The sequence below is a fragment of the Lissotriton helveticus genome, chromosome 7 (genome assembly GCF_964261635.1).
Source record: "Lissotriton helveticus chromosome 7, aLisHel1.1, whole genome shotgun sequence".
Lineage (NCBI taxonomy): Eukaryota > Metazoa > Chordata > Amphibia > Caudata > Salamandridae > Lissotriton > Lissotriton helveticus.
Genome location: NC_136068.1, coordinates 1963554372 through 1963576494, shown reverse-complemented (window position 1 = coordinate 1963576494; position 22123 = coordinate 1963554372). Strand labels below are relative to the sequence as shown.

Here is a 22123-nt window from a genome sequence, read left to right as displayed (position 1 = left end):
GTAAGAATTTGACATGTTCAGGAAGTTCACCACATGATGGCGCTTTCAAATTGTTTTCACCAGAATGCATACAAGTATAATATATATGTTATTAAAATCATTCGTTATGCATGGCACACCTTTCATTTAACTCCAAACTTGTTAGTTTTCTTTAAACCTTAACTTGCCTGATCTGAGGCCTGGTCCCTTTCCAAAGTCCAGACTGGGCAATGTTGGTCTAATTCAATCTTTATTTACAGCAATCTTTCAATGCAGCAGAGAAACCAAACCACAGGCCTTACATTTGCTAACATATGACACATCAGTATTACAATAATCAAAGCAGGTGGCATACGGTTGCAACTAGATTTTCATAATAAACAGCATATGTTATCTTTGAATCATGTTTTCTCTGAGGCTCAACCCTACATGGAAATGTGCTAAATGATTAATCCAATCATCAAGGCAGAAAAAAAATCTACATACCTGGAAATATTCTTTCCAAGGGTTGTTGATACCAGCATTATATAGACTATTCCATAAGTCTCTATGTTCAAACAATGAAACATATTTAGAATATAAAGCATACATATATATTGTTTACTTCATTGAAGGGGTAGATTCTGAAATGCAGTCCCTTGGGTGTAATTCTGGTTAATGCAAAACTCTTATCAATTCTAGGACCCCTACAATGATTCTGTAAATTGCATAAACTAATCAATACTCAAACATTTAATCAATTAAACTCTGAGAAACTTATCAGATGTAGAGCTGTACCATGGTTTATGTGGAAATAGAACCCTCTTCCCCTAAAATGCCACATATTTAGTGTGTGTTCACTACTCTTGAATGCACATTCAACTTGCTGTGCAGATGTTTTCAGCTTCTTCTTCTGAATGTTTGGTTAATACCAACAACAAACTAGCTTGCAAATGTGTTGGTCTTCACTGCTTGTTATTAGTGGGTGGACTTTGAAAATTCCTCAAACCCCTCCCTCGGAGCAGATCTTCTCACAAGACAATCCCACAGGTCAGATGAATTTTCATACGAAGAATTGTCATTAACAAGGGAACCTTAAGTTCAAATTGAGTAAAGTAGGAATTATCCTTGAAAATGTTGATATGCACTCACATAAGTCATGCTTGAGGGTGTGATCTGCTTTGGGAATTGTGCACTTTTTCATAAAGGTATGAACCTCTGGACTCCATGTGTAATGATCCTTATCTAGTCTCATCTCTGCTGCTCATTCATTCCTGAATCACTCTACTCTCTCTTTCTCTCTCTCTCAGGGATGAAGCGGAGTCAGACCTTGACTTCCTTGGATTTCTTGTCATGGAAAATAGAGTGAAGGCTGAGACCAAGCCCGCCTTGCAGGAGCTGCTGGATGCTCAAATTAGGGTCGTCATGATTACAGGTATGAAGTAATGACACTATTCCTAACCCTGGGCGCAGCACTACGCTACGCTCGCGGAGTTTGCGAAGTTTTCGCAACTTCGCACTACGCGAGCTGCACGTAGCACTGTGCGAACATGCGTAGTGCAGCGTAGCGTAGTACAGCGGTCATTTTTTGCTTGTTCGCGGTCCTGAACGTCATGTTCGCGACCGCGAGCAAGCAAAATGACATCCCGGCGAGATTCTCAACGCGAGGAGGTCAGGTTTCTCATTATGAGTGGTTGCGCATGCTCGCGACCGCTCTCAATGAGAAACTACCTGTTCGCGTTGAGAAAGCTGCCGTTCGAGTAATAATCTACTCGAGCAGCAGAAAACTACAGCTTGCACTGTGCAAGATGCCGTTTTCAATGCTTGCACAGTGCCGGATGCTTGTCCGCACTGTGCAATCATTGAAAACGCATCCTGCACAGTGTGAACATGCTACTACGCAGCTCGCGTAGTGCTACGTGAAGTTCGTGTAGTGCGAAGTGCACTTCGCGTAGCTTCGCGTAGCGCTACTTCGCGAACTACGCCCAGGGTTAATTATTCCATACGTCTTCAGAAAGATTCCTGAGTGTGAAATGAATTCACATTGTGAAAGTAAATAGCTCCACAATGGTTCTTGCATTGAGGACTTCATTCAGAATACAGACTCTAAGCAATATCAGGGAATACTTTGTTAGATATTCATAACAGCAAGAACAGAAATGTGTAGTCTCAAATGCCTGGTGTAACTGTGGGACTACTTAAGATGTCTAAACCGTGACATGATCAGTATGAAGGGATTGTACATTTATACGATAGGCCAAAATATTGTACGGATTGAGCCATCTAATGGAGCACTGAACATCATTTCTGAAAATCATACCCGACAATTACGCACCGGCAGCATCCTACTCAAGATGAGATTTAGATCCAATAAATAATAACAGACATCCATAGGTACAATCATATGTTACGGCCGTTTGCCTTTTTTTCAGCTATTTCTAACGGTGCACAGACATAATATCGACTCCAAAATATCGTTTGGACAGAATATCGAGTCAAAAATATCGTTTGGACAAAATATCGACAGGACAGAATATAGACAGCCAAAATATCGTTTTTAAGGTAAGTGAAGTAATATCGTTTTTATTTTTAGGGTTCAGGGTCAGTTTTGGGTTTTTGGGTAAAGGGGTATTTTTAGGGTTCAGGGTCAGTTTTGAGTTTTTGGGTAAAGGGGTATTTTTAGGGTTCAGGGTCAGTTTTCAGTTTTTGGGCAAAGGGGTATTTTTAGGGTTCAGGGTCAGTTTTCAGTTTTTGGGTAAAGGGGTATTTTTAGGGTTCAGGGTCAGTTTTCAGTTTTTGGGTAAAGGGGTATTTTTAGGGTTCAGGGTCAGTTTTCAGTTTTTGGGTATTATTTTATTATATTTTGTTACTATATATATATGTTTAATAAATATGAAATAAAAAAATATTTATTTAACTTTCATTAATTATTTAATTATTATAAGTTAATTTAAGTAATTTTAAGTATATTTTAGTAATTGATTATTAATATTAATTTAATTTAACACTGTTTTTAGTAAATACGATATTTTTTACAACTATATTTTTGTAAACAATATTTTTAACTCGATATTTTTGTACTTACCTGTTTGTAGATAGAAACTCGATATTTTGACTGTCGATATTTTGTCAACGATATTTTTGATGGTAGATATTCTGTCCCTCGATATTATTTCAGTGATCCATTTCTAACAAAATGAGGTAGGTTCAGGCAACAGCGTAGAATGTCCAGGTCAATATTTCCCCACTCTCTGCTACATTTTAGAAACACCCTGCCATTCACAAATAGCTAAAATATTCAAACATCATTCAGTTCCACATCCAAGATGGACACCCCATAAACACATATCACATCAATACCCCCCTACAGTATATTCAGATGGGGAGTTAGAAAGCCAGAGTTACTAATGGTTACAGTGATTAGCTTTGATGAACCAAATGGCCTCACAGATCAATAGTTTCTGGGTCGCCGTGATGATTTGTCATCAATGGAGTGATGGTTATTTCCAAAGGATGCTTGTTGCTCTCAAACTGGTAGTGATGTGGACTCTCATGAACAAACCCTTATATTGGGCTCAACTCCTAAGAGGATATCAATCAGCATCTTTCCATTTGGACATAGTTTTGGGTGATTTAGTTTGGGGGGCACCCTGCCAGCTGCTGGTGCAGTAGAGGTCTTGTCTATGCCCTTGCAGCACAGAACCCCCAATCAATTTAAAGATCCCTTCTTTCTTTGTAGGGATTTGTGTTTTGCTGTGTCTCTGTGGATGGCTGAGGCAGTTTATAAGGATGCAGTAAAGGTTGGACACCAGGCTGTGACAGCAGATCAGCTCTTTATTATTTTAGAAACAAACCCCTTGTCAGAGCCTATTATGGGCGAGGAGCAGCAGTGGTTACTGGGTCATAACCAGGGGGGTTTGAGTCTTTCACCTCTCATATTTTTGGGGCTGTACTAAAATGGCATGGAATGCTGGACCACAAACACACAATGTCTGCCTCTGACTCTCAGGGTAGAGAAGGTGAAAGGTCATCAGCTTCTCAGGGGTGTAATAAGGGGTTTATAGACTCAGAGTGCAGGCAGTGTAATATCAGGCTCAATGGGTACCCTTCAGTCCCTTGATCTTCTTTGTAAATGAAGAAGCGCCATAATCAGGCACCAAAATGTAACACTACCCAAGGGAAATGTTGTTCAGCTACACACTTGCAAGGCATGTGATATGGGGTTCTAAATACAGGCAAATATACCGCCGTAAATTGGGTATAGGTGTGAACTCACAGTATTTTGCTTCAAGCAGCTTCCCTGGTTCTGATATCCATAAACCTGACCCTGGAGGCCCTTACTAGGTTTATTAAGGGTGTTTCAGTTCAGACCCACTTGGTTAACCCCTTGGGCGTGGCCGCGATTCTGCGCCTGTGTGGCCGTTTCGGAGAGTGGGCGGGTTAATGATGGCCCCCAGCCGTCATCAGCACATGAGCACTGTGATGCATGACGGACGGGGCCGTCATCAGCACGCAATGGGTTAAATTATCTGTTGTGGCTTGGCAAAGGGATAAGTACACAATGATGAAGTTCGTACTGCAGAAGTTACCGTGTCCATAGAGTGCTTGCCTCACACAGGAGGTCAGTGGTTGGTCACCAGAGCATGGAAAAGTAGCCTTGGTCTTAGTTCCCAATAGTGTTTGCTTCCACTGACTCTCAGTGTTGGTGCTTACAAGTGGCTCTGGGCAGGAGCAGCATGGGTCTGGCAGCACACTGAGGTCCCTTGCCAACAGGAATCCTCCCACTGGGGCCATTTCTGACCTTTGATCATAAGGCTTGATGACATGGTATTGTCAGCACCAGTTTTCCTGCCTTTGACAGATAACGGGTGTGCTGCTGTCATGCTGACTGACACATACAGAGATTATAGAACACATTGACACACTTGGCTTGGAGTAGCAAGCTTCCACCACTGGTTACACTCCCCAGCAAATGCTGCTTCTTCTGAGCTGCCCTGCATTACAGAGCTGGCAGCTGAACTTCTCTACATCTTGAAGTCTCTTTCTGCATTCCTTGTCTCAGAGGATTCAGAGATTTCTATAATAATCTCTAACACTTCTGAAAGCCTCTGTATTCAGTGTTAGAACATCAGCAGCCAAGTAGCCTTAGTTCTATGCTCTAGGTGTTATAGTTTGTTAGACCTGGCACCTTGGCGTGAGTTTCCCTTCCACTTTTTGCTGATGTGCCTCAGATGTTTTTGCTGGTGTCTGCTGCTCAGGGCACTGTGCCACGGCCAACCCGTGCTGCAGTGCAAGTGCTCCCTATGAAAAGTATAACTGTGATTGATATTCCTGATTGGTTCATTGGATTTACTGTCAGTCCCCAGTACAGTGCACCAGGAGTGCCAGGGCTTGTAAATGCCAATACTGCTAGTGGGCCTGCAGCGCTGGTTGCGCCACCCACAGAAGCAGCCTTAAAGTGTGTCTAGGGTCTGCCATTGCAGAACCTGCGTGCAGTCTGGTACTGTCATGCTGGCTGGGTAAGTGCACACACTTGCCAGCCCCTAAACCTTCCCTTAACTTCATATTAGTCACCCCTATGGTAGGCCCAAGGGCGGGTGCAGTGTAAGTGTAAGGTAGGACATGCTCTGATGTGCGTGGCATGTCCTAATAGTGAATTACTGCCAAATTTGTTTTTCACTATTGTAAGGCTACCTGTTCCCTTTAGGCCAGATGGGCTGCTGGAATTGTTACACTCTATGATCCCAGCAGGCTCAGGGAACATGGTAGAAAGTCAAGTTTAGTATGCCTGAACTCAGAATAATAAAATACTTCTTTTAGTAAAGTTTATTTTAATATCCTGTGTTTGCAAATGCTACTTTTAGAAAGCTAGCATTTGGTTGCCTAACCATTTCAGCCCGCCTCTTCTAGGATGTGTATCTGTCTGTCTTTGTTGTGTGAGTGACAGGGCTGGGGGATGACAGGTGGTGAATGCAAGGATTACACCTTAGTGGGAGGTAGGAGTGCCCCTGGACTCTTAATAGGGCTGTGCTCTGCCACCACAATGCTGGCTCCGCCCCCTGGGGAGCGACTGATGACTCAGCCGGCACCTGGCCCAGGAAGGGCGAAGCCCTGTCATCAAGGTACTCCTGGCTGCCCCTGTCCACACAATGCTGGCTCCAACTCCTGTGGAGCGTTGGATGTGCCTGCCCATCACACTGAAAGCAGAAGCCAGAAGTACACCCAACAAGTACTCGGAGACTGAAAGCAGTTATGCAAAGGCCCCTCTGGCCTGAGAAGACAAAAGAAATGCTGTATAAAAGTAGGAGCCCTGCTCCTTGTAAATCAGAATCCTGTTTCCCCACAAAGAACCTCTGCCCAACTAGAAGGAGAAGAAGACGCTGGAACGACTGGCCTGCTGCTTGCCTTGCTGAGGAAGGAGAGGAGAAGACTTTTGAAAAGACTTTGCTGACTTGTGCTTTGAAACATTCTCCAAGGGCTTGATTGAGCTTGCCCCCTGATCTGAACCCCAGGACTAGTGGGTTCTTGGTGCCTTTGCTCGTCCTTCAACTTCGAGCCATGTGTGCCTCCCGCCGGAGGAAGACTGCACCCCTCATCGCCCCCTCCTAGGGCTGTGGCACTCGGGAGCTTGCCTGCCTTTGTCCCCGTGAGAGCCTCGCTCCGATCGGAGTCGCTCTCTGCCCCCGGGCTAGGCTGCCTGCTCCTCTGCCCCTCGCCTGTCAATAGGAACGCGCTGAAAGTGCCCTCGCCCCTCCCGCCGGAATTCCGGTGGCGATAGTGATCTACGCCGGTACCCGCATCCCACACGGACCGTGCCCTGCCGTACCCTCTTCATTATCCCCGAGTGTCTGCAAGCCGCGCCGCCCCCTTCGTGGAGACCACAGTACCGTTGTACTAGGAGTCGAGGGCCACGCCTTCTTGTGTGCCCACACCCGCTGATGTCAGGATCCGAAGGCATCCCTGAACGGGCCGAGCCGCACTGCCGTGCACGACTCGGCTTAACCGTAAAAGAAAAGAAGCCTTCGCTAAGTTCTACACCGGGCTACGGGGCCGCAACGTTTGTTTTCCCCTTTCTCGGACCAGCCGCTTCCACTCCTGCCAAACCGTGAGTAAAGTGTACGCTACGTTTGAGTGCTCACGCCGGATGCGTAAGCCGTGGTAGGGTGTTCCGCTTTTAACCGCGCTGAGGACACAGAAGCGCTGCGAAGCGCTCAGACGACCAGAGACTGGCCGTGGGTCCCTAAGAGGGAGCATAAGAGAACTGTGTTGGAAGAGAACTGAGGAAGAAATCCTTTTTGAACCATACCTAAGAAACGCTTGCCTATTTACAACCTGTTGGCATATAAAAACGTTATTGGTCTTGTAATAAGTCTGAACTGCTCATATATATATATATATTTACATAAAGGAACGTATTTTTATATAATCACAGCCTGGTGTCCATTTGTGGGGGGATTGGTATATTTACTGTGTGTGTGATTACAAATGCTTAACTAATAACGCCTGAAGAATAGCCTTGGCTGCTCACGCCACGCCCCTAGAGGGTGAACAAGGGTAATTCTAAGGGGTCATCCTTCGCCCTGACTTGGACGAGAGGGTCCCTGCTTGTCACAAGTGAATACTTGCGCCAACCAGAGACCCCCAATTCTAACATTGGACGCAGCGGTGAGGATTTGCGAATTTGCATTTGTAGTTGACATACAGTGAATTACTGATCACCACATAGTGAGAGCAGACCTATAACGCAGCCACAGAGTTCCATTTTTATAATTTTGTTGAGACATCTGCCATTATTGAAGCCATGCCTGGCTCACTCCCTGCTGGAAGAGCACCCTCTGAGATCTCTGGAATTGAAGATGTAGACTGGGAACAAGGAGGCCTGGAGGGCTACAGAGTAGAGCAATTGAGAGGCTTCTGTGTAAAGTTCAGAGTTGCACACACTGGGTGCAAGAAGAAAGCCCAATACATCAAGGCACTGAGAGCCTGGAAAGAGTCTAGAGATCCACAGAATGCGGTGGAGATCATACCACCAGATGGCATTGTGGATCCCAGCAGAGGCCTGTCACCAGAGGAGCTGGCAGACAGGGCAGCAGACAGGGCGCATGCAATTGAGATGGCAAAGTTAGCTGGACAAATGGAGATGGACAAGCAAAGGTTGGCCATGGAGGCACAGCAACGCCAGCTGGACCATGACCTAAGATTGAAGGAGTTGGAGCTGAGAGGTTTGGGAACAGCTCCTTCTGGTGGCAGCACAACGCCGGTGCAGGTAGAGTCCAGGGTGTACATACCCAAAGATGTAGTTAAGGAGTTGTTTAGGGGGGATGACATAGGACAGTGGTTCAGGGCATATGAGGTAGCCAAGTCCTCCCACCGGGTCCCTGACAAGGATTGGGGAGCGGGGCTGTGGGGAAGGTTCCATAGCAAAGGGCGGGACACCCTCCTAGATTTGCCCCTTGAAGAACAAAGGGGCATATTACCAAGCAATAGCGATAATTATCGCTATTGCTTGGTTAGCGGGAAAAAAATATCGCCGAGCACCGAGGAGTTTTACCGCTGAGATACCTTGATATTATCAAGGTTTATCTCAAAAGAGGTAAAAATCCTGCGAAATGCATGAATATCGCAGAAAAATCAGCGATATTCATGCATTATCGTGACAATGCTCTTAGCCATGTTATCCACCTTCCATTGGATAACATGGCTAAGAACTGCTTTTAGCAGGCGTTAGCTTTTGGAGATATTCGTGCTTAGCGCGTATATTTCCAAAAGTTGTTAATAGGAGTTAGAGATGTTAGCGACTGTTTTCAGTCGCTAACCTCTTGGCACGCCCACTTTGCATGTCATTAGCGATAATTATCGCTGACATGCAAAGTGGGCCCCTAAATGCCCGCTATCACCTACAAGCTGTCGCTAACTGGTGTTAGCGACAGCTTGGTAATAGGGCGATAAAATTATCGCCGCATTAGCGGGAAAAAGTCCCGCTAATGCGGCGATAACGCCCTTGGTAATATGCCCCAAAGTTCCTACCCCGCATGAAAGAGGCCTTAATGACCAGGTATGGGCTTACCCCTGAAATGTACAGACAGAAGTCCAGGGAGAGTGTAAAGCGTCCTGGGAGTACATATGTGGAGTATGTGACTGGTTTTTGAAGAGCACTGGATGGATGGGTGAAGGGTAGTAAGGTAAATGATTTTCAGGGGCTTCTTGATTTAATTGCATGGGAGCACTTGTCTGATCACTGTTTTCCTGAGCTACGCCAGCACCTGCTTGATAGCAAGCTGTCTAACCCGAGGAAGCTTGCTGAGGAGGCGGACCGCTGGCTCAGCACCAGGGTCCACAAGGGTCCAGTGGGAACTCCGCCAAGGGTGGGAAGGGTCCCCAGCAGAAGAGTGGGGGGGATAGGGGTAAACAAAGAGGGTTCCAGCGAGGCCCCCAAAGTAATCCCCAAGGGAACCAGCAGCGAGGTTCTCAGCCTCCCCCAACCCCAAAACAGAATGGGGCCCGACAGGTAGGCCTGTTCCAAAGGGGCCCTTCAATTGTTTCAGATGTGGTGACCCGGGGCACATTGCCAGTGACCCCAAGTGTCGACTGTTTGGTAAATCAGCACCCACTGGTGCTCCACCCCGGCAAGTAACTAGTGTTAATTTGGGGGAAGAAGTAGTAGTCCCCGGGGGTGGAGATCCTGTCCTTATGACCCTAGTCTCGCTAGGAGACAGTGAGATGGTCCCTGAGAACTACCTGCCCTCCAACACTAAGAAATATGGGCAGGTGGTGACCATCAATGGTAAGAAAGCTGAGGCTCTTAGAGATACAGGAGTCAGCGTGACTGCAGCGAGGCAGCACCTGGTGTCTCAAGAGCAGGTTGTACCCCATGCCTACTGTAGGGTTATCATGGCTGAGAATTCAGAGAGTCAGTGTCCGATGGCTCAAGTTCCCTTTGAGTGGGGGGGGTCTCTGGTACTCTGCAGGTCTGTGTGAGGAAAGCCATGCCTGTAGACTGTTTGCTGGGGAATGACTTGGAGGACTCCCCTTGGGAAAAGGTGGAGAAGACGACTCACCTGAGGATGGTGGGTCTGCCTGACTGGGCGTGCGTGACCACCCGGTCAATGGCAGCCAGTAGGGGTGCTCAAGAGATCCTGGGGCCTGAAGGAGAGGCCAGGAACCGGCCTTAGAGAGAAGGCGCAGGGGGCACGGGAAACCGGCCCCTGTTGTTCCCACGGTCCAGGAGGAAGCAGACCTTGAGGGGGATGCCCTGGAGCCTACTGGGGAACAGATTGCTGAACTGGGGGACCTGCCTGAGCTGACCCATTGGCAGCAAGAAGGAGAACCCTCCAGGGAGGAATTCTGCAGGGAGCAGAAGGAATGCCCTTCTCTCGTGGGTATGCGGCAGCAGGCTGCAAACCAGGCCAATGGTGTTCAGGCCAAGACACATTATGTGTAAGCATGGGCGGATCTAGCGGATCTCGCGTACGCGAATTTGCGAATTTACGGATTCGCAATCCGCAAAAATATGCGAACTCTTGCGGATTTGCGGATTTTTACGTTTTTTGTGTTGGCGCGCGTTCGCGAGGATTTGTGGACCATTTCGCAATTGCGAACTTACTTTTCGGCTCGCAACGGCCGCGACTATGTTGTTTCTACGTCTGGTTTATCATCACAGGTTCACAGCACCCTCTGTTTCACCACTGCCACCCTCTGGTACACCCATGCCACCCTCTGGTACATCCTCACTGCCACCCATTAGGTTTGTTTATCACTGTAGATTATGGGGGTGAAAAAAAGCAAGCACACCTGCCCTGCTTCAACTGCCATGAATTAATTTGGGGTTGATTAATGTGTCAGTGATTTTGAAACTTCCAGTCTGGCTGGCACCTGCTTCCTTCCTTATCTGTAATTTGCTTTCTGTTGCAGTGAAAGCAAGCACACCTGCCCTTCTTCAACTGCCATGAATTAATTTGGGGGTGATTAATGTGTCAGTAATTTTGAAACTTTCAGTCTGGCTGGCACCTGCTTCCTTCCTTATCTTTAATTTGCTTTCTGTTGCAGTGCAATTTTTTTTCACAGGACCTTTATGGTCTACTTGTAGCTATTCTATGAGCCTGCTGTTTGGGTCATAGCAGGGTCATAGAATAGTTGCAAATAGGCAACTGAACTCTGGAGGGGCCCCTCAGGAAGCACTAGAGTGAATGGTTACTAATGTTAAGTTTGAACTTTTGCACCTGGTGATTGCTTTCACTTTAGCAAAAATCGTTTTTCTGCAATTTCGCGCGATTTGCGGGGCGCGAATCCGTGCGAGATCGATTTCGGAAGCCGTGAATGCGTGCGAATACACTATTTTTCTTTTTTGCGGCGTGTATGTTCGCGTGATTTTTTGCATGTTCGCAAGGCGCTTGTAGTGATACGTTTGCGAACTTACCCACGCGGTCGTACACGGGCGCGGCCATCTTGTTTGCGTGACGTAATTCCGTTTCCGGCCGCTATGTGTAATCTCGCAAAGTGTGCTGCTCGCTAGTACAATTTCGCGCGTGATCGCGAGGAAAATCTCGCGCGAACTTACCCACGCGGTCGTGAATGGGCGCGCCCATCTTGTTTCTCATTCATTGCTATGGTTCTGGGCATGCTTTCTGTATCCTCTCTGAATCTCTGCCATCCTTTGCTTGTTTGAAGTTTATTTGATCTATTTTACTTATTATCTATCCCTCTATTTTTCTAGCTCTATATTTTTGTGTTGTCTGCTACTTTTAGTTAATTTTAAACTACTTTTTTAAACTCTTTTCTTTTCTTCTTCCCTATTCTATTTCTTCTTTATCATTTAACTTTATTTCTGCCCAGACCACCGTGCGGGTGTTTGAGGGGGGAGCAAGTGATGCCACGGGAGATCTTTAGCGCGGAGGAGGTGGGCGCACTAATCTTCTACGTCCAGCGCGGCCTCCCCAAGACCATCCTGGGAGGCGGCAAGATCGCAACCGGCTATGGCATCCGGGAGCGCCGGAAGCGGTGGGAGAAGGTGTGCCGGGCCATGTTTAAGCTCTCTGGGGTCCGGCGCACCTATAACCAGGCCACCCACCGTTGGACGGATGTCATGGACCGGGAACGGGACTTGCTGGACGCGCTCGGCGTAGAGGTCCCCGGGCTTGGTGAGTAGTAGTAGCTCATTTTGAGGGGGCAGTGGCTGCAGGGAGGACGCGCTGTTGTGAATGAAGTGTGCTGCACATTTGTGCAATTTATAAGCGATATTCGCAAGTAATTTTAAAGCGCCCGTTTTTTGTCTATTTAATTTTTACTTGTGTTCTACTTTATCCCCTGATTTTAAAATCCAATAACTTGCACTTTAAATAGCAAAAACCACCGCTCTTGGCGGGTCCTTGCCCTTTCTTCTTGGCCTTCGTGACGTCGACTTTGGCGGTCATCTTGGGGGTGAGTGGGACGCCTCCCCTTACACAGTCTAGTCGTCACAAGGATGCTAGACCTCCTACAAAAGGCGGCCATGCCAACGCGCAGCGGGCACGCGCAGCGGGTCCGCCGGAGTTACGCCAAAGTTCAGCCCGTCTGTGCCCGTCCGGGCCCAGACGGGCTTAGGGCTAGACACGCTGGCTCCTCGCCTTAGGATCAGGATGACATATACTAGAAATGGTTTGCTATCACTACGCCCGGAGGAGGGATCTTGCAAGGCTACCCACACAAGTGAGTTTCCTTTTGTAACGTGTAAGTATAGCATGAAGGAGCAGGGAGTTGTGAGAAACAAGGTTCTACATTCAGCCTTGCTGAATTGTAGATCCCTGCCCAGCCACTCAACTGAAATTAACTGTCTTATACAAGATCATGACTTGGATGTCTTGTTTTTAACTGAAACCTGGACCACATCCACTTCCGGCCCAGATATGGTGCAAGCACTCCCCCCTGGCTATCTTATCTATCATCTAGATAGACCTGTTGGGAGAGGAGGTGGTATTGGGATAATCTATAGGGACACGCTGGTCTGTAGAGCCCAGGATGGGGGGGTATGTGAGTGTGAGAGTTGTTACTTCTCAATCTGTATATCAGCCACGACCTCCATGTCAGGCCTTTTGGTGTATCGTCCACCGGGAGGGGCAGGCATTTTTTCCTGCTCATTGGTGGAAACTGTTACGTCTCTGGCATCATCGACAACTAATTTTTTCCTACTAGGAGATTTTAACCTCCATTTTGATGACCCTGAGGATACACTTGCTGGCGACCTGCAGGGCGACCTGAAAGCCTTGGACATTAATCTAATTAATTCAGGGGCCACGCATTGTAAGGGTCATTTACTGGATCCGGTCTTTTCAAATATGGACCGGATTGACTCCTTGACCCCTCTGGCTCTGCCATGGTCGGATCATTTTTTGGTCCCTTTTAATTGGCAGTACGAATCAAAGGAGGTGGCGATTCCTAAAGTTTTCTCGGTTGATAGAGCTTGGTCCAGGTTACCAGTAGAGCGCTGGATTACGAACTTAAATGCCACGTGCCCGCGCCCGGTGGTGGACCCTGTAATCGCCGATGAGAATTTGAACAAGTGGCTAAATATCTCCTTGGATGTTATTCTCCCAAAAAAGAGAATGCCAAAGAGGGAGAAGAGAGTGGGCTCTGCCCCTTGGTACACCCAGGCATTAAGAACCCTCAGGAAAGGCTGTAAAAAGCTAGAGAGGATTTGGAGAAAAGATTGGGGAGAAGCACACCGGAATGAATATCGCGCTGCCATCAGAGGATATAAAGCTGCCCTACGGGATGCTAAAGCCAAGTATTATGATGAGAGAATTGGCAACTCAGCCAGCTCCTCGCGATAGTCTTTTAAGATCTTTAGAGACCTCTTGAAAATCCCAGAACCATCACTGAGCCATGAGAATCCTCTAAAGAAATGTGAGGAACTGGCCAACTACTTCCACATGAAAGTGGAAAATATCATAAGCTCCTTACCTCAGTCTGTTTTGGCAGTACATACAGGTGAACAGGGGTTGAGGTACAGAAGAAGCTTGATGTCTTTGGTCCAGTGACCATTGACGAAGTTAGCATGGTTCTAGGGACCATAAAAAGTGGCTCACCCAGGGACCCCGTTCCGATGAGATACTTGAAGCAGATAGCAACTACTATTGCTACACCAGTGACAGATCTTATCAATGCTTCCTTAGCGTAGGGAGTAGTTCCTTTGAGCTGGAAAAAGGCGGTCGTAAAGGCCCTTTTGAAAAAACCTGGTCTCGATCCATCAGACCTGGCCAATTTCAGACCGATCTCCCTGTTGCCGGGGGTTGGTAAGATTGCGGAGAGACTGGTGAATAAACGACTCTCACTATTCCTGGAATCCAACAATTTGTTGCGGATTTCCCAAACGGGTTTCAGGCCGGGCCAAGGCACAGACACTGCCATTCTGGCAGTCGTTGAAGAGGCTAGGAGCATTTTGGATTCAGGAGGATCAGTGGCAGTGATCCTCCTGGACCTTAATGCAGCTTTTGACACCGTTAACCACCAGGTGCTGCTCCAACGACTGTCAGAGGTTGGCCTAACTGGAATGGCCTTAAAGTGGCTCGGTTCGTTTTTGCATCAACGAACCTATCAAGTGTGGGAAGGGAATGCACAATCCGCCCCCATCCCACTTCAGTGTGGTGTGCTTCAGGGCTCCTCCCTGAGCCCCACACTGTTTAATGTCTACATGGCCCCATTGGAAGAGGTGGTGGCCCCTCTGGGTATTAAAATCATCAGCTATGCTGATGATACCCAGTTGGTAGTAGCCCTTTCCCACTTGGTGGATCGCCCAAATGTGTTGCACTCTTGTCTGCCCAGGGTGCACACATGGATGGGCAACTCAGCATTAAAATTGAACGGCTCTAAGACAGAGCTGATGCTGTTGGGACAAACGGGACCTTCCTTGCCGATAGGCAGTTGGCCGAGTTGCTTGGGTGATCCTACTAGCCCAAAAAAGAAGATCAAAAGCCTGGGAGTGTGGCTTGAACAAGATTTGTCTTTCAAGACCCACGCAAAGAAAACAGCGGGAGTATGTTTTGCACTGCTCCGATCAGCTCGCAAGATTTTACCTCTCCTCCCCCCAATGTCCAGGAAACTCCTTATTCAGGGGCTGATTGTCTCTAGGCTGGACTACGGTAATGCGCTCTTTTTGGGCGCACCGGAAGCCACGCTTAATAAATTACAACAAGCGCAGAATGCAGCAGCAAGGCTGCTGATGAATATCTATAGGAGACAGTCTGCAAAACCGGCTCTGAAAGCATTGCATTGGCTTCCGATAAGGGAGAGGATAACATTTAAATCTCTCTGTACGGCACATAAAATCCTGCATGGGAAGGGTCCTCCCATTCTGGGTAATATGGTGATGCCCTACAAAGTGACCAGAGCTTTACGCTCTTACTACAAAGCTTTGCTACAAGTGCCGAGAGTGAAAAGAGCCAGAACGGGGGGTAGAAGATTTTCTGTGAACTTTGCCAAGCTGTGGAACGAGCTTCCCTTGAACTTACGGACAGAATTAGGTATCCTCCGGTTCCGAAAATTACTTACAATCCATCTATTTCCTGCGTGATGTATCTCATTATAGGCTCCCGTTTTCTTTTTTCTCCTTCTGTTTTTTTCTGTGCCATTTTCCTGAGTCATGAACGAGCGCCGGGATGCCCAAGGGTAACTGCGCGCTATACAAGATTCCAAAATAAATAAAATAAAATAAATATTCATCACTACTCTGTTTTATCCGGCTCTGTTATTTGCAAATCTATGGGGTATATTATCAAGGGGGTTTATCTCCGCTTTTTGGCTTTAAAAGCCAAGAAAGCGGAGATAAAATGATCTCCCTATTACCAAGCTGTCGCTAACACCAGTTAGCGACAGCTAATAGGAGATAGCGACCATCTTGGGCCCCGCTTTGCATGTCAGTGATATTTATCACTAATGACATGCAAAGTGGGCGTGCCAAGATGTTAGCGACTGGAAACAGTCGCTAACATCGCTATCTCCTATTACCAACTTTTGGAGATATTCGCGCTAAGCGCGAATATCTCCAAAAGCTAACACCTGCCCTGAGCAGTTCTTAGCCATGTTATCCAATGGGAGGTGGATAACATGGCTAAGAGCATTTGCTCGATAATGCATGAATATCGCTGACTTTTCAGCGATATTCATGCATTGCGGGAGTTTTTTATCGCATTTGCGATAAACCTTGCTAATAGCAAGGTTTATCTGCGATAAAAATCGCCGATGTGCGGCGATAATTTTTGTCTCTAAACAAGTTAGAGACAAAAATTATCGCTAGTTGTTGGTAATATACCCCTATGTTCTTTACCAAGAGCAATAATGCTGCCGATTACATTGTAGGTAAATTATATTTCAAAATCTTCTATGCATTTCAGGTGCACTGCTCTCCTTCTCAGTAGCCTTGCTTGCTACTATGCTTATTTGTTTTGTATTTTGTGTTCATTTCATTGGCCTGAGAAATTATGTATGAGTGTAGTGTAAAGATAAGAACTGCGTAATGCTAGACACTAAGGGTCATATTTTCAATTACCGGCGCATCCCTGCAAAGTAGCAGGGATGCGGCAGTAATTGTGCGCCATGCCACCACCACCCATTGGCCCAAAACGTCACAGAAGCCTTACGCATCTGTGCCGTAAAGGCGGCGCATTGCTGGAGTTGCGTGCCAACGATGGCGCAGCTCCAGCAATGCTCTGGGGTGCCCTATCTCCCCAATGCTGCATCAAGCCGTACGTCGGCTTCAAGCAGGCGCAGGGTTTGAGTCACGCATCATTGTCCTAAAAGTGACTGATTGACATCTTGTAGATTTCCCTCAGCCACTTTTAGGATTCGTTCCTGTGCAGGAACGCCCTCCCTTGCGCCGGAACGCCCCCTGATGGCGCAGGGCTTTACAACGTGATGCATCTCCCATATGCGTTTTTTTTTTATATATACGCCGCACCATGGCGACTCTTTTGTTCTGCCGCTGCGTCACAAAAGTCACGCAACAATGGAGGAAAATGAGCCGCAAGGGACTTCTAAATCAGCCCCAACAGACTGAAGTCCAGTCCTTCCTTTAGACACATGGCTATAAGAAGAAATAGTGGTGGTGGTCGGTGGATTGATAGTTTGAGTATTCACTGATCTGCAAGCAGGATGGACTTTGTCTGTCACTTCGCGTGCTGCGGACTGCTGCCTGCCAGGCCTAGGCAAACCTTTTTAGTAGTCTGTTTATTGAGTTACATAGGAACTTTCAAAGTCAACGGTCCGCAAATCAGGCAATACGAATAACGTAGTATACCACATGAGATAGGTCAATATATCCCGTGGAATAGTTGTCTATCTATTTGCTATTTCTCCAAAATATTTTGTTATTGTTCTTTTGAAATGTTTGATTTGGTTGACAAATCTCATCCATGTTTTCTGGTCTTTCTTTCTTTCATGTTGTACATCAGCTCCCCCCAAGGGCAAGAGGACACAGGAGGAGGAGGAGGAGGAGGAGGGTACTGTTCAGGAGGATGCAGGCCAGGATCTTGCAGGCGAGGGCTCCTTTGCTGGCCCCAGTAAGTTTTAATTTTAATAAAGAGTACCTATGTTTTCCTAGCGTTCCTCATTCGATTTTTTCTAAATCGTCTTTGATCTTCTTGTAGACTGGATCTAAATTCTTATCCTGCCTCGACTATGACTCCCTGTGGTATTACTAGATTATTCTTATTAGTCTGTCTGTGTAGCTAACTAAGATTGCACATTTGTCAATTCCATTGGACTCCCATTCTAGTCAGCAATAGCTCTATGCACTGAGTGCAGTCCTCTGGGATTGTCCATAATGTCTTTTCAAGTCTTCTAAATGTTTATGCTTTGACAATTGCCAACAATAAAAAGGTGAATGACCACCAAGAAAGAATAAGATACTACTTTACTTTTGGTTTGGATAGGAGGACAATCCATTCTACTACTGTTGCAGGGACAAATCTGCACAACCCGAACTATGAACACTAAATAGTGCATTGTTTATCAATTATAATAGGCGCAGGTAGACTTTCTTTCCACATACCTCAGTGATATCAGACTTTGAAGAACCCCCAATCTCCTTACTGACTAGATAGTGTGGCAGAGTCATTTAGCTCCCTAAGTCACCGATGATTGATCCCCAATGATCATTAGATTATCCTACGCAGGACAAGAGTACGGAGTCACAGTCAAGAAGTGTCAGAGGCACTCATGCTTGCAAAAATTCCAAAACCTTTAGCTCATCCACTCTAGTCTGGAGGACCAAAAGCCACAGAGTCTATTTAAGTTTAAAGGCTTTATTAAAACTAAACACATTTATTAAAATCAATTTTGACATAAAAGTAAACGTTTAACTGAAAATGGAAAAGTGCTTAGAGCTAACGATTAATTGAACACATTTCTTGTGGTCGAGCTGAGCTCTCACCTGGTTTGAACTTGAGCTTGACCCTGGTCGTGTTCTTAGAAGTCAAGCTTCTGTTAGGAGAAAAAGTGTTGTGTGTTAAAAATAAAAAGCAAGCATTCATCAGTTGTGCCATAAAGTGCAGCAAGACAACAGCTTTCCCTGGAAAAAGGGACATTTTTACTGTAGAGTATACAGTTACAAATTATTACATTGTATTTCGTTTTTTTTAAATTTCTTTATTCCTCCTAGACCAAATATTATATAGTAGTGAGTGGTGTATTTCTAACATTCTTAAATGTACTTTGTAGGTGTAACATCTGGTGGCGGGGCCAGCGCGGAGGTGGTGGTGTTGGACGAGGACTCTGGGGAGGATGCGGTGGAAGTGCCGGCAGACGTTCCTGTGAGGGTTCGCACGGTGGTGGCGGGAACAGGTAAGCTATATATTCCTTACTTATTGAGATTGAAGACTGCATAGTGTGCTTTCTGCACGGGTGTATTACAAATCAACCAGGTAGTAGCCTCCTCGAAATGTACTTCGACTTAGCTGTGAAGTTTTTGGTGAGAAGAATCCCAATAAGATCTTAGATGAACTTGATGGATGGGATGAATGAAAAGCGAAACAAGGGTGTAAGTAAGTGTGGAAGGACGAGAAATTTTATGATGGCTGGCAAAGAAGAATGATATGTGTTTGCTTGGCCCCCGAGGTGGCTGGGAAGGAAAGAATATGGTATGGTGCATGGCTGGGTCAATGATGAAGCAAGGATGGGTGGAAGGACAACAGCCTGGGTGGGTGAAACAGAAACTGTATGTGTGCATATACTTTGAATGGATGGATGCCTGGAGCATGGTATTATCTGACTCTTAGATAGCACATGTGTATCTAGAGAGAGTAGATGGTCGCTGGATGAACTAAGTGTTACCTTGAAGAGCATGTAACACCGCACCCGCACGTCCGTTCCAGTGTAGGGAAGGCAAGGAAAAGAAATTGTAAATTTGTCCAATACTACCATGAATAGTAGCAGTAGTTTGTATTGCAACTGCAAGCACAGCATATATCCGGTTATTACGGTGGACACTCCGTACCTCTCTTAATAACTTTAGTTTAGTAGTAGTACGTCATTCATGTGTGGGTGTATCACTGTTCACTCAATAATAAGCAAAGCACCTAAAGTCATCCCATATGTCATCAAATACATCCCATGTGAAGTGATAGATAATCTAATTATTTAGCTTCTTCATTTTCCTTTTCTAGTACTCATTTGCACTGTAGGGTGAAAGGTAAATTAATTAAGCAGTAGCCCTTGTAGCAGAGTATTCTCAGTGCCACCCGTAATAGAAAAGTAATAGCTTCACCACCTGCATGTACTGGACCGGTACAGTAACGCAAGTCTGTCTCACTCATCATGGTGTGCGTCTGTTTTTCTCGGGTGAAAGTTCACTGCGCTGGCATTCTGCCGGCTTGCATAAGATAACGTACCAATTTTCCTAAACAAGAGAGAAGAAGAAGAATAAGACTGGTGTACTGTCATAGTCGACTGTAATGGAAGTCCATAGTGGTCGTAGAATTTGTTCATTAAACTACCACTAATGTTAGAGCAAGGATGCAGAAGTGGGAGGTTAGATAGATACTGTCCTCAATAGTTATGTACTGTGCTTTCAATTTGCTACTTGTACTTTGACACAATTTTCGGCTCAATCACTTTGTGTTATTAATGTGAAGGAGCATTGGTTACAGACTATGTCTTTCTTTCTTCATATAGTTGCTCCTTCCAAATCGACATCACGGAGGGAGCAGGCTCGAATGGCCCGGCAATGGAGGCTGGATGCCACTGTCGCCGAATATCGGCGGCTGGTGGCACTGGAGGAGGAGGAGGACACGCAGTCGACCGGTGCAACCACAACATCCTCGACTGGGACAGCTGCATCCTCCTCCGTGACCCCATGGGCTGCCAGCCAGCGCAGTGCTCCAGCGGTACGGAGCCGGGCAAACAAAGCCAACCGCCACCGCCAAGCAGCAAAAAGACCAGCTGCCCCCCACAGGAGCTGCAAGGCACGCCAGCGCCGCCTAGGAGTCAGAATGTCCTACCTGGAGCAGGAGGTCCTTAGGTACAAGAACTTGGTGGAGGGCCTCCGCTTCAACCTTGCCACCCTCCGCAAGGAGTATGATGCCCTGGCCGCAAAATTCACCAGCACCATCTAGTAGTGGAGTGTCCCTTGCCCTTTTTTTAGAGACTTTTGGGGGGTGGGATTTGGGAGTTGGTTTTTTTTGGGACTTTTCAAAGACAATCGTTGGGGTTAGTGAGGGTCTTGAGGGAGATTATTTTGTTAGGGCTACATAAATATACTTTTTTGAACTTTATCTGACCATACCTGTTTTTTACTGCTTTTCAGTCTGGTGGGTGGGGGTGTAACAGTAAGTTTGTTTTCCTGAAGAGTCATAGGACTTTAGTAGTACTACCGTCAATCTCTCGTCTAGTCCTAATACTCCATTATACTACCTCCCACCAAACGCTTATCTTACCTGTAATTTGTGTTAGAAATTAGGGCTAGGCCCAGGGCTGGCTCCACGTGAAATGGGGATTAAGGTTGGCAATCCTGGGCGGATGAAATTTCCTCATTGCGGTGGTACTAGTGGTGTGACACAGTGGCAGTTGCATGCCTATGGGAAAAAAGAAAACGAAACCTGGTTTGTCCTTACTGTAGCATTACAACGGTTACGGTACGATCGAGAATATAGAAGGTGACAGTAAACTAGAACAGTGCCACAATGTAGCCTAACAAATGGTAAAGTATTGCAAGTATAACTAGTACTTGCGTTGAATTTATTTGACATTGGCTCCTACTACTGCAAGAAATAGTACTGAAGCTGAGTAAGTCTAGAAGATATCCTCGTATCCCTTCACCAGCCTGTTGCTATGACCTTATCCTCCCCAGCAAGTGTGTGGAATTATTGATGTCATTAAGTCAGACATCAAGCAAAACCACACAGCCCGGGGGAAGAGGGTTAGGGTTTGGAAAATGGATGGGAATGGGGGTTTCTTTTTGGGTAGGTTTTGTTGAGAGAAGAAAAAAAAAGCACAGCATGGACAAACAATAATTGAAGATAAAGAAATCTTTGGGTACAAACTAAAGCTAACCACATGCAGTCACACTCATAGAAGAAAACAATGGATACTGTATCTGTATTCTGTATGTTGTTGGAGTTGTCCTGTTGAATTTGGTAAGTAAGTTGCATGCAGCAAACAATTCCTCTTATTAGCGGCACTCCTCCATTCCAGCTGACGCTTCGTCCATCAATGTTGGTGACCACTGACAGAAGACACCCTGTCCACTGCCTGCCTGGCGGATGTCGACTGAAACCCGGCCTGTAATTATTGAACGGAAAACAGGAAGTGCTATTACAATACCACTGATAAATAAATAAAAGGTATGTACGCTGTGTGGTGCAAACAGTCACACTTTGATTTCCCTAATAGACAGTACAATATTTTTGAAATTGCGTACTCTGTCTGAGTCACCTTTTTAAGGACAAATAAGTATGGCCAAAATATTATAGCGGATCTTTCCCCTCAAGCTAGGTGTACTGTAAACTGTGTTTTAGAACAAAATTTGACCTTCCCAGCAATGCTCCCACCAAGACCCTTACTAAAGCCAGTCGCAAATGTAGAAGACCCACAATCAGATCTCAAAAAACGAGGCCTAGCAGAAAAATAGTGACAAAACGTACTTTAGAAGTAAAAGTAGGCCCAAATACACCCTTACCCACCGTGGATTGTATTCAAAACC

General features: G+C 46.2%; 1 protein-coding gene across 1 annotated transcript in view; it reads left to right on the top strand.

Moving 5' to 3' along the window:
- The window catches only part of LOC144770020 (putative cation-transporting ATPase 13A5), a 235626-nt gene that overhangs the window by 91042 nt on the left and 122461 nt on the right, over nucleotides 1–22123 (top strand). The window contains exon 9 of the mRNA XM_078654213.1: nucleotides 1269–1393. Coding sequence (XP_078510339.1) covers nucleotides 1269–1393 — 125 coding nt within the window. The remainder of the gene's footprint in view (nucleotides 1–1268; nucleotides 1394–22123) is intronic.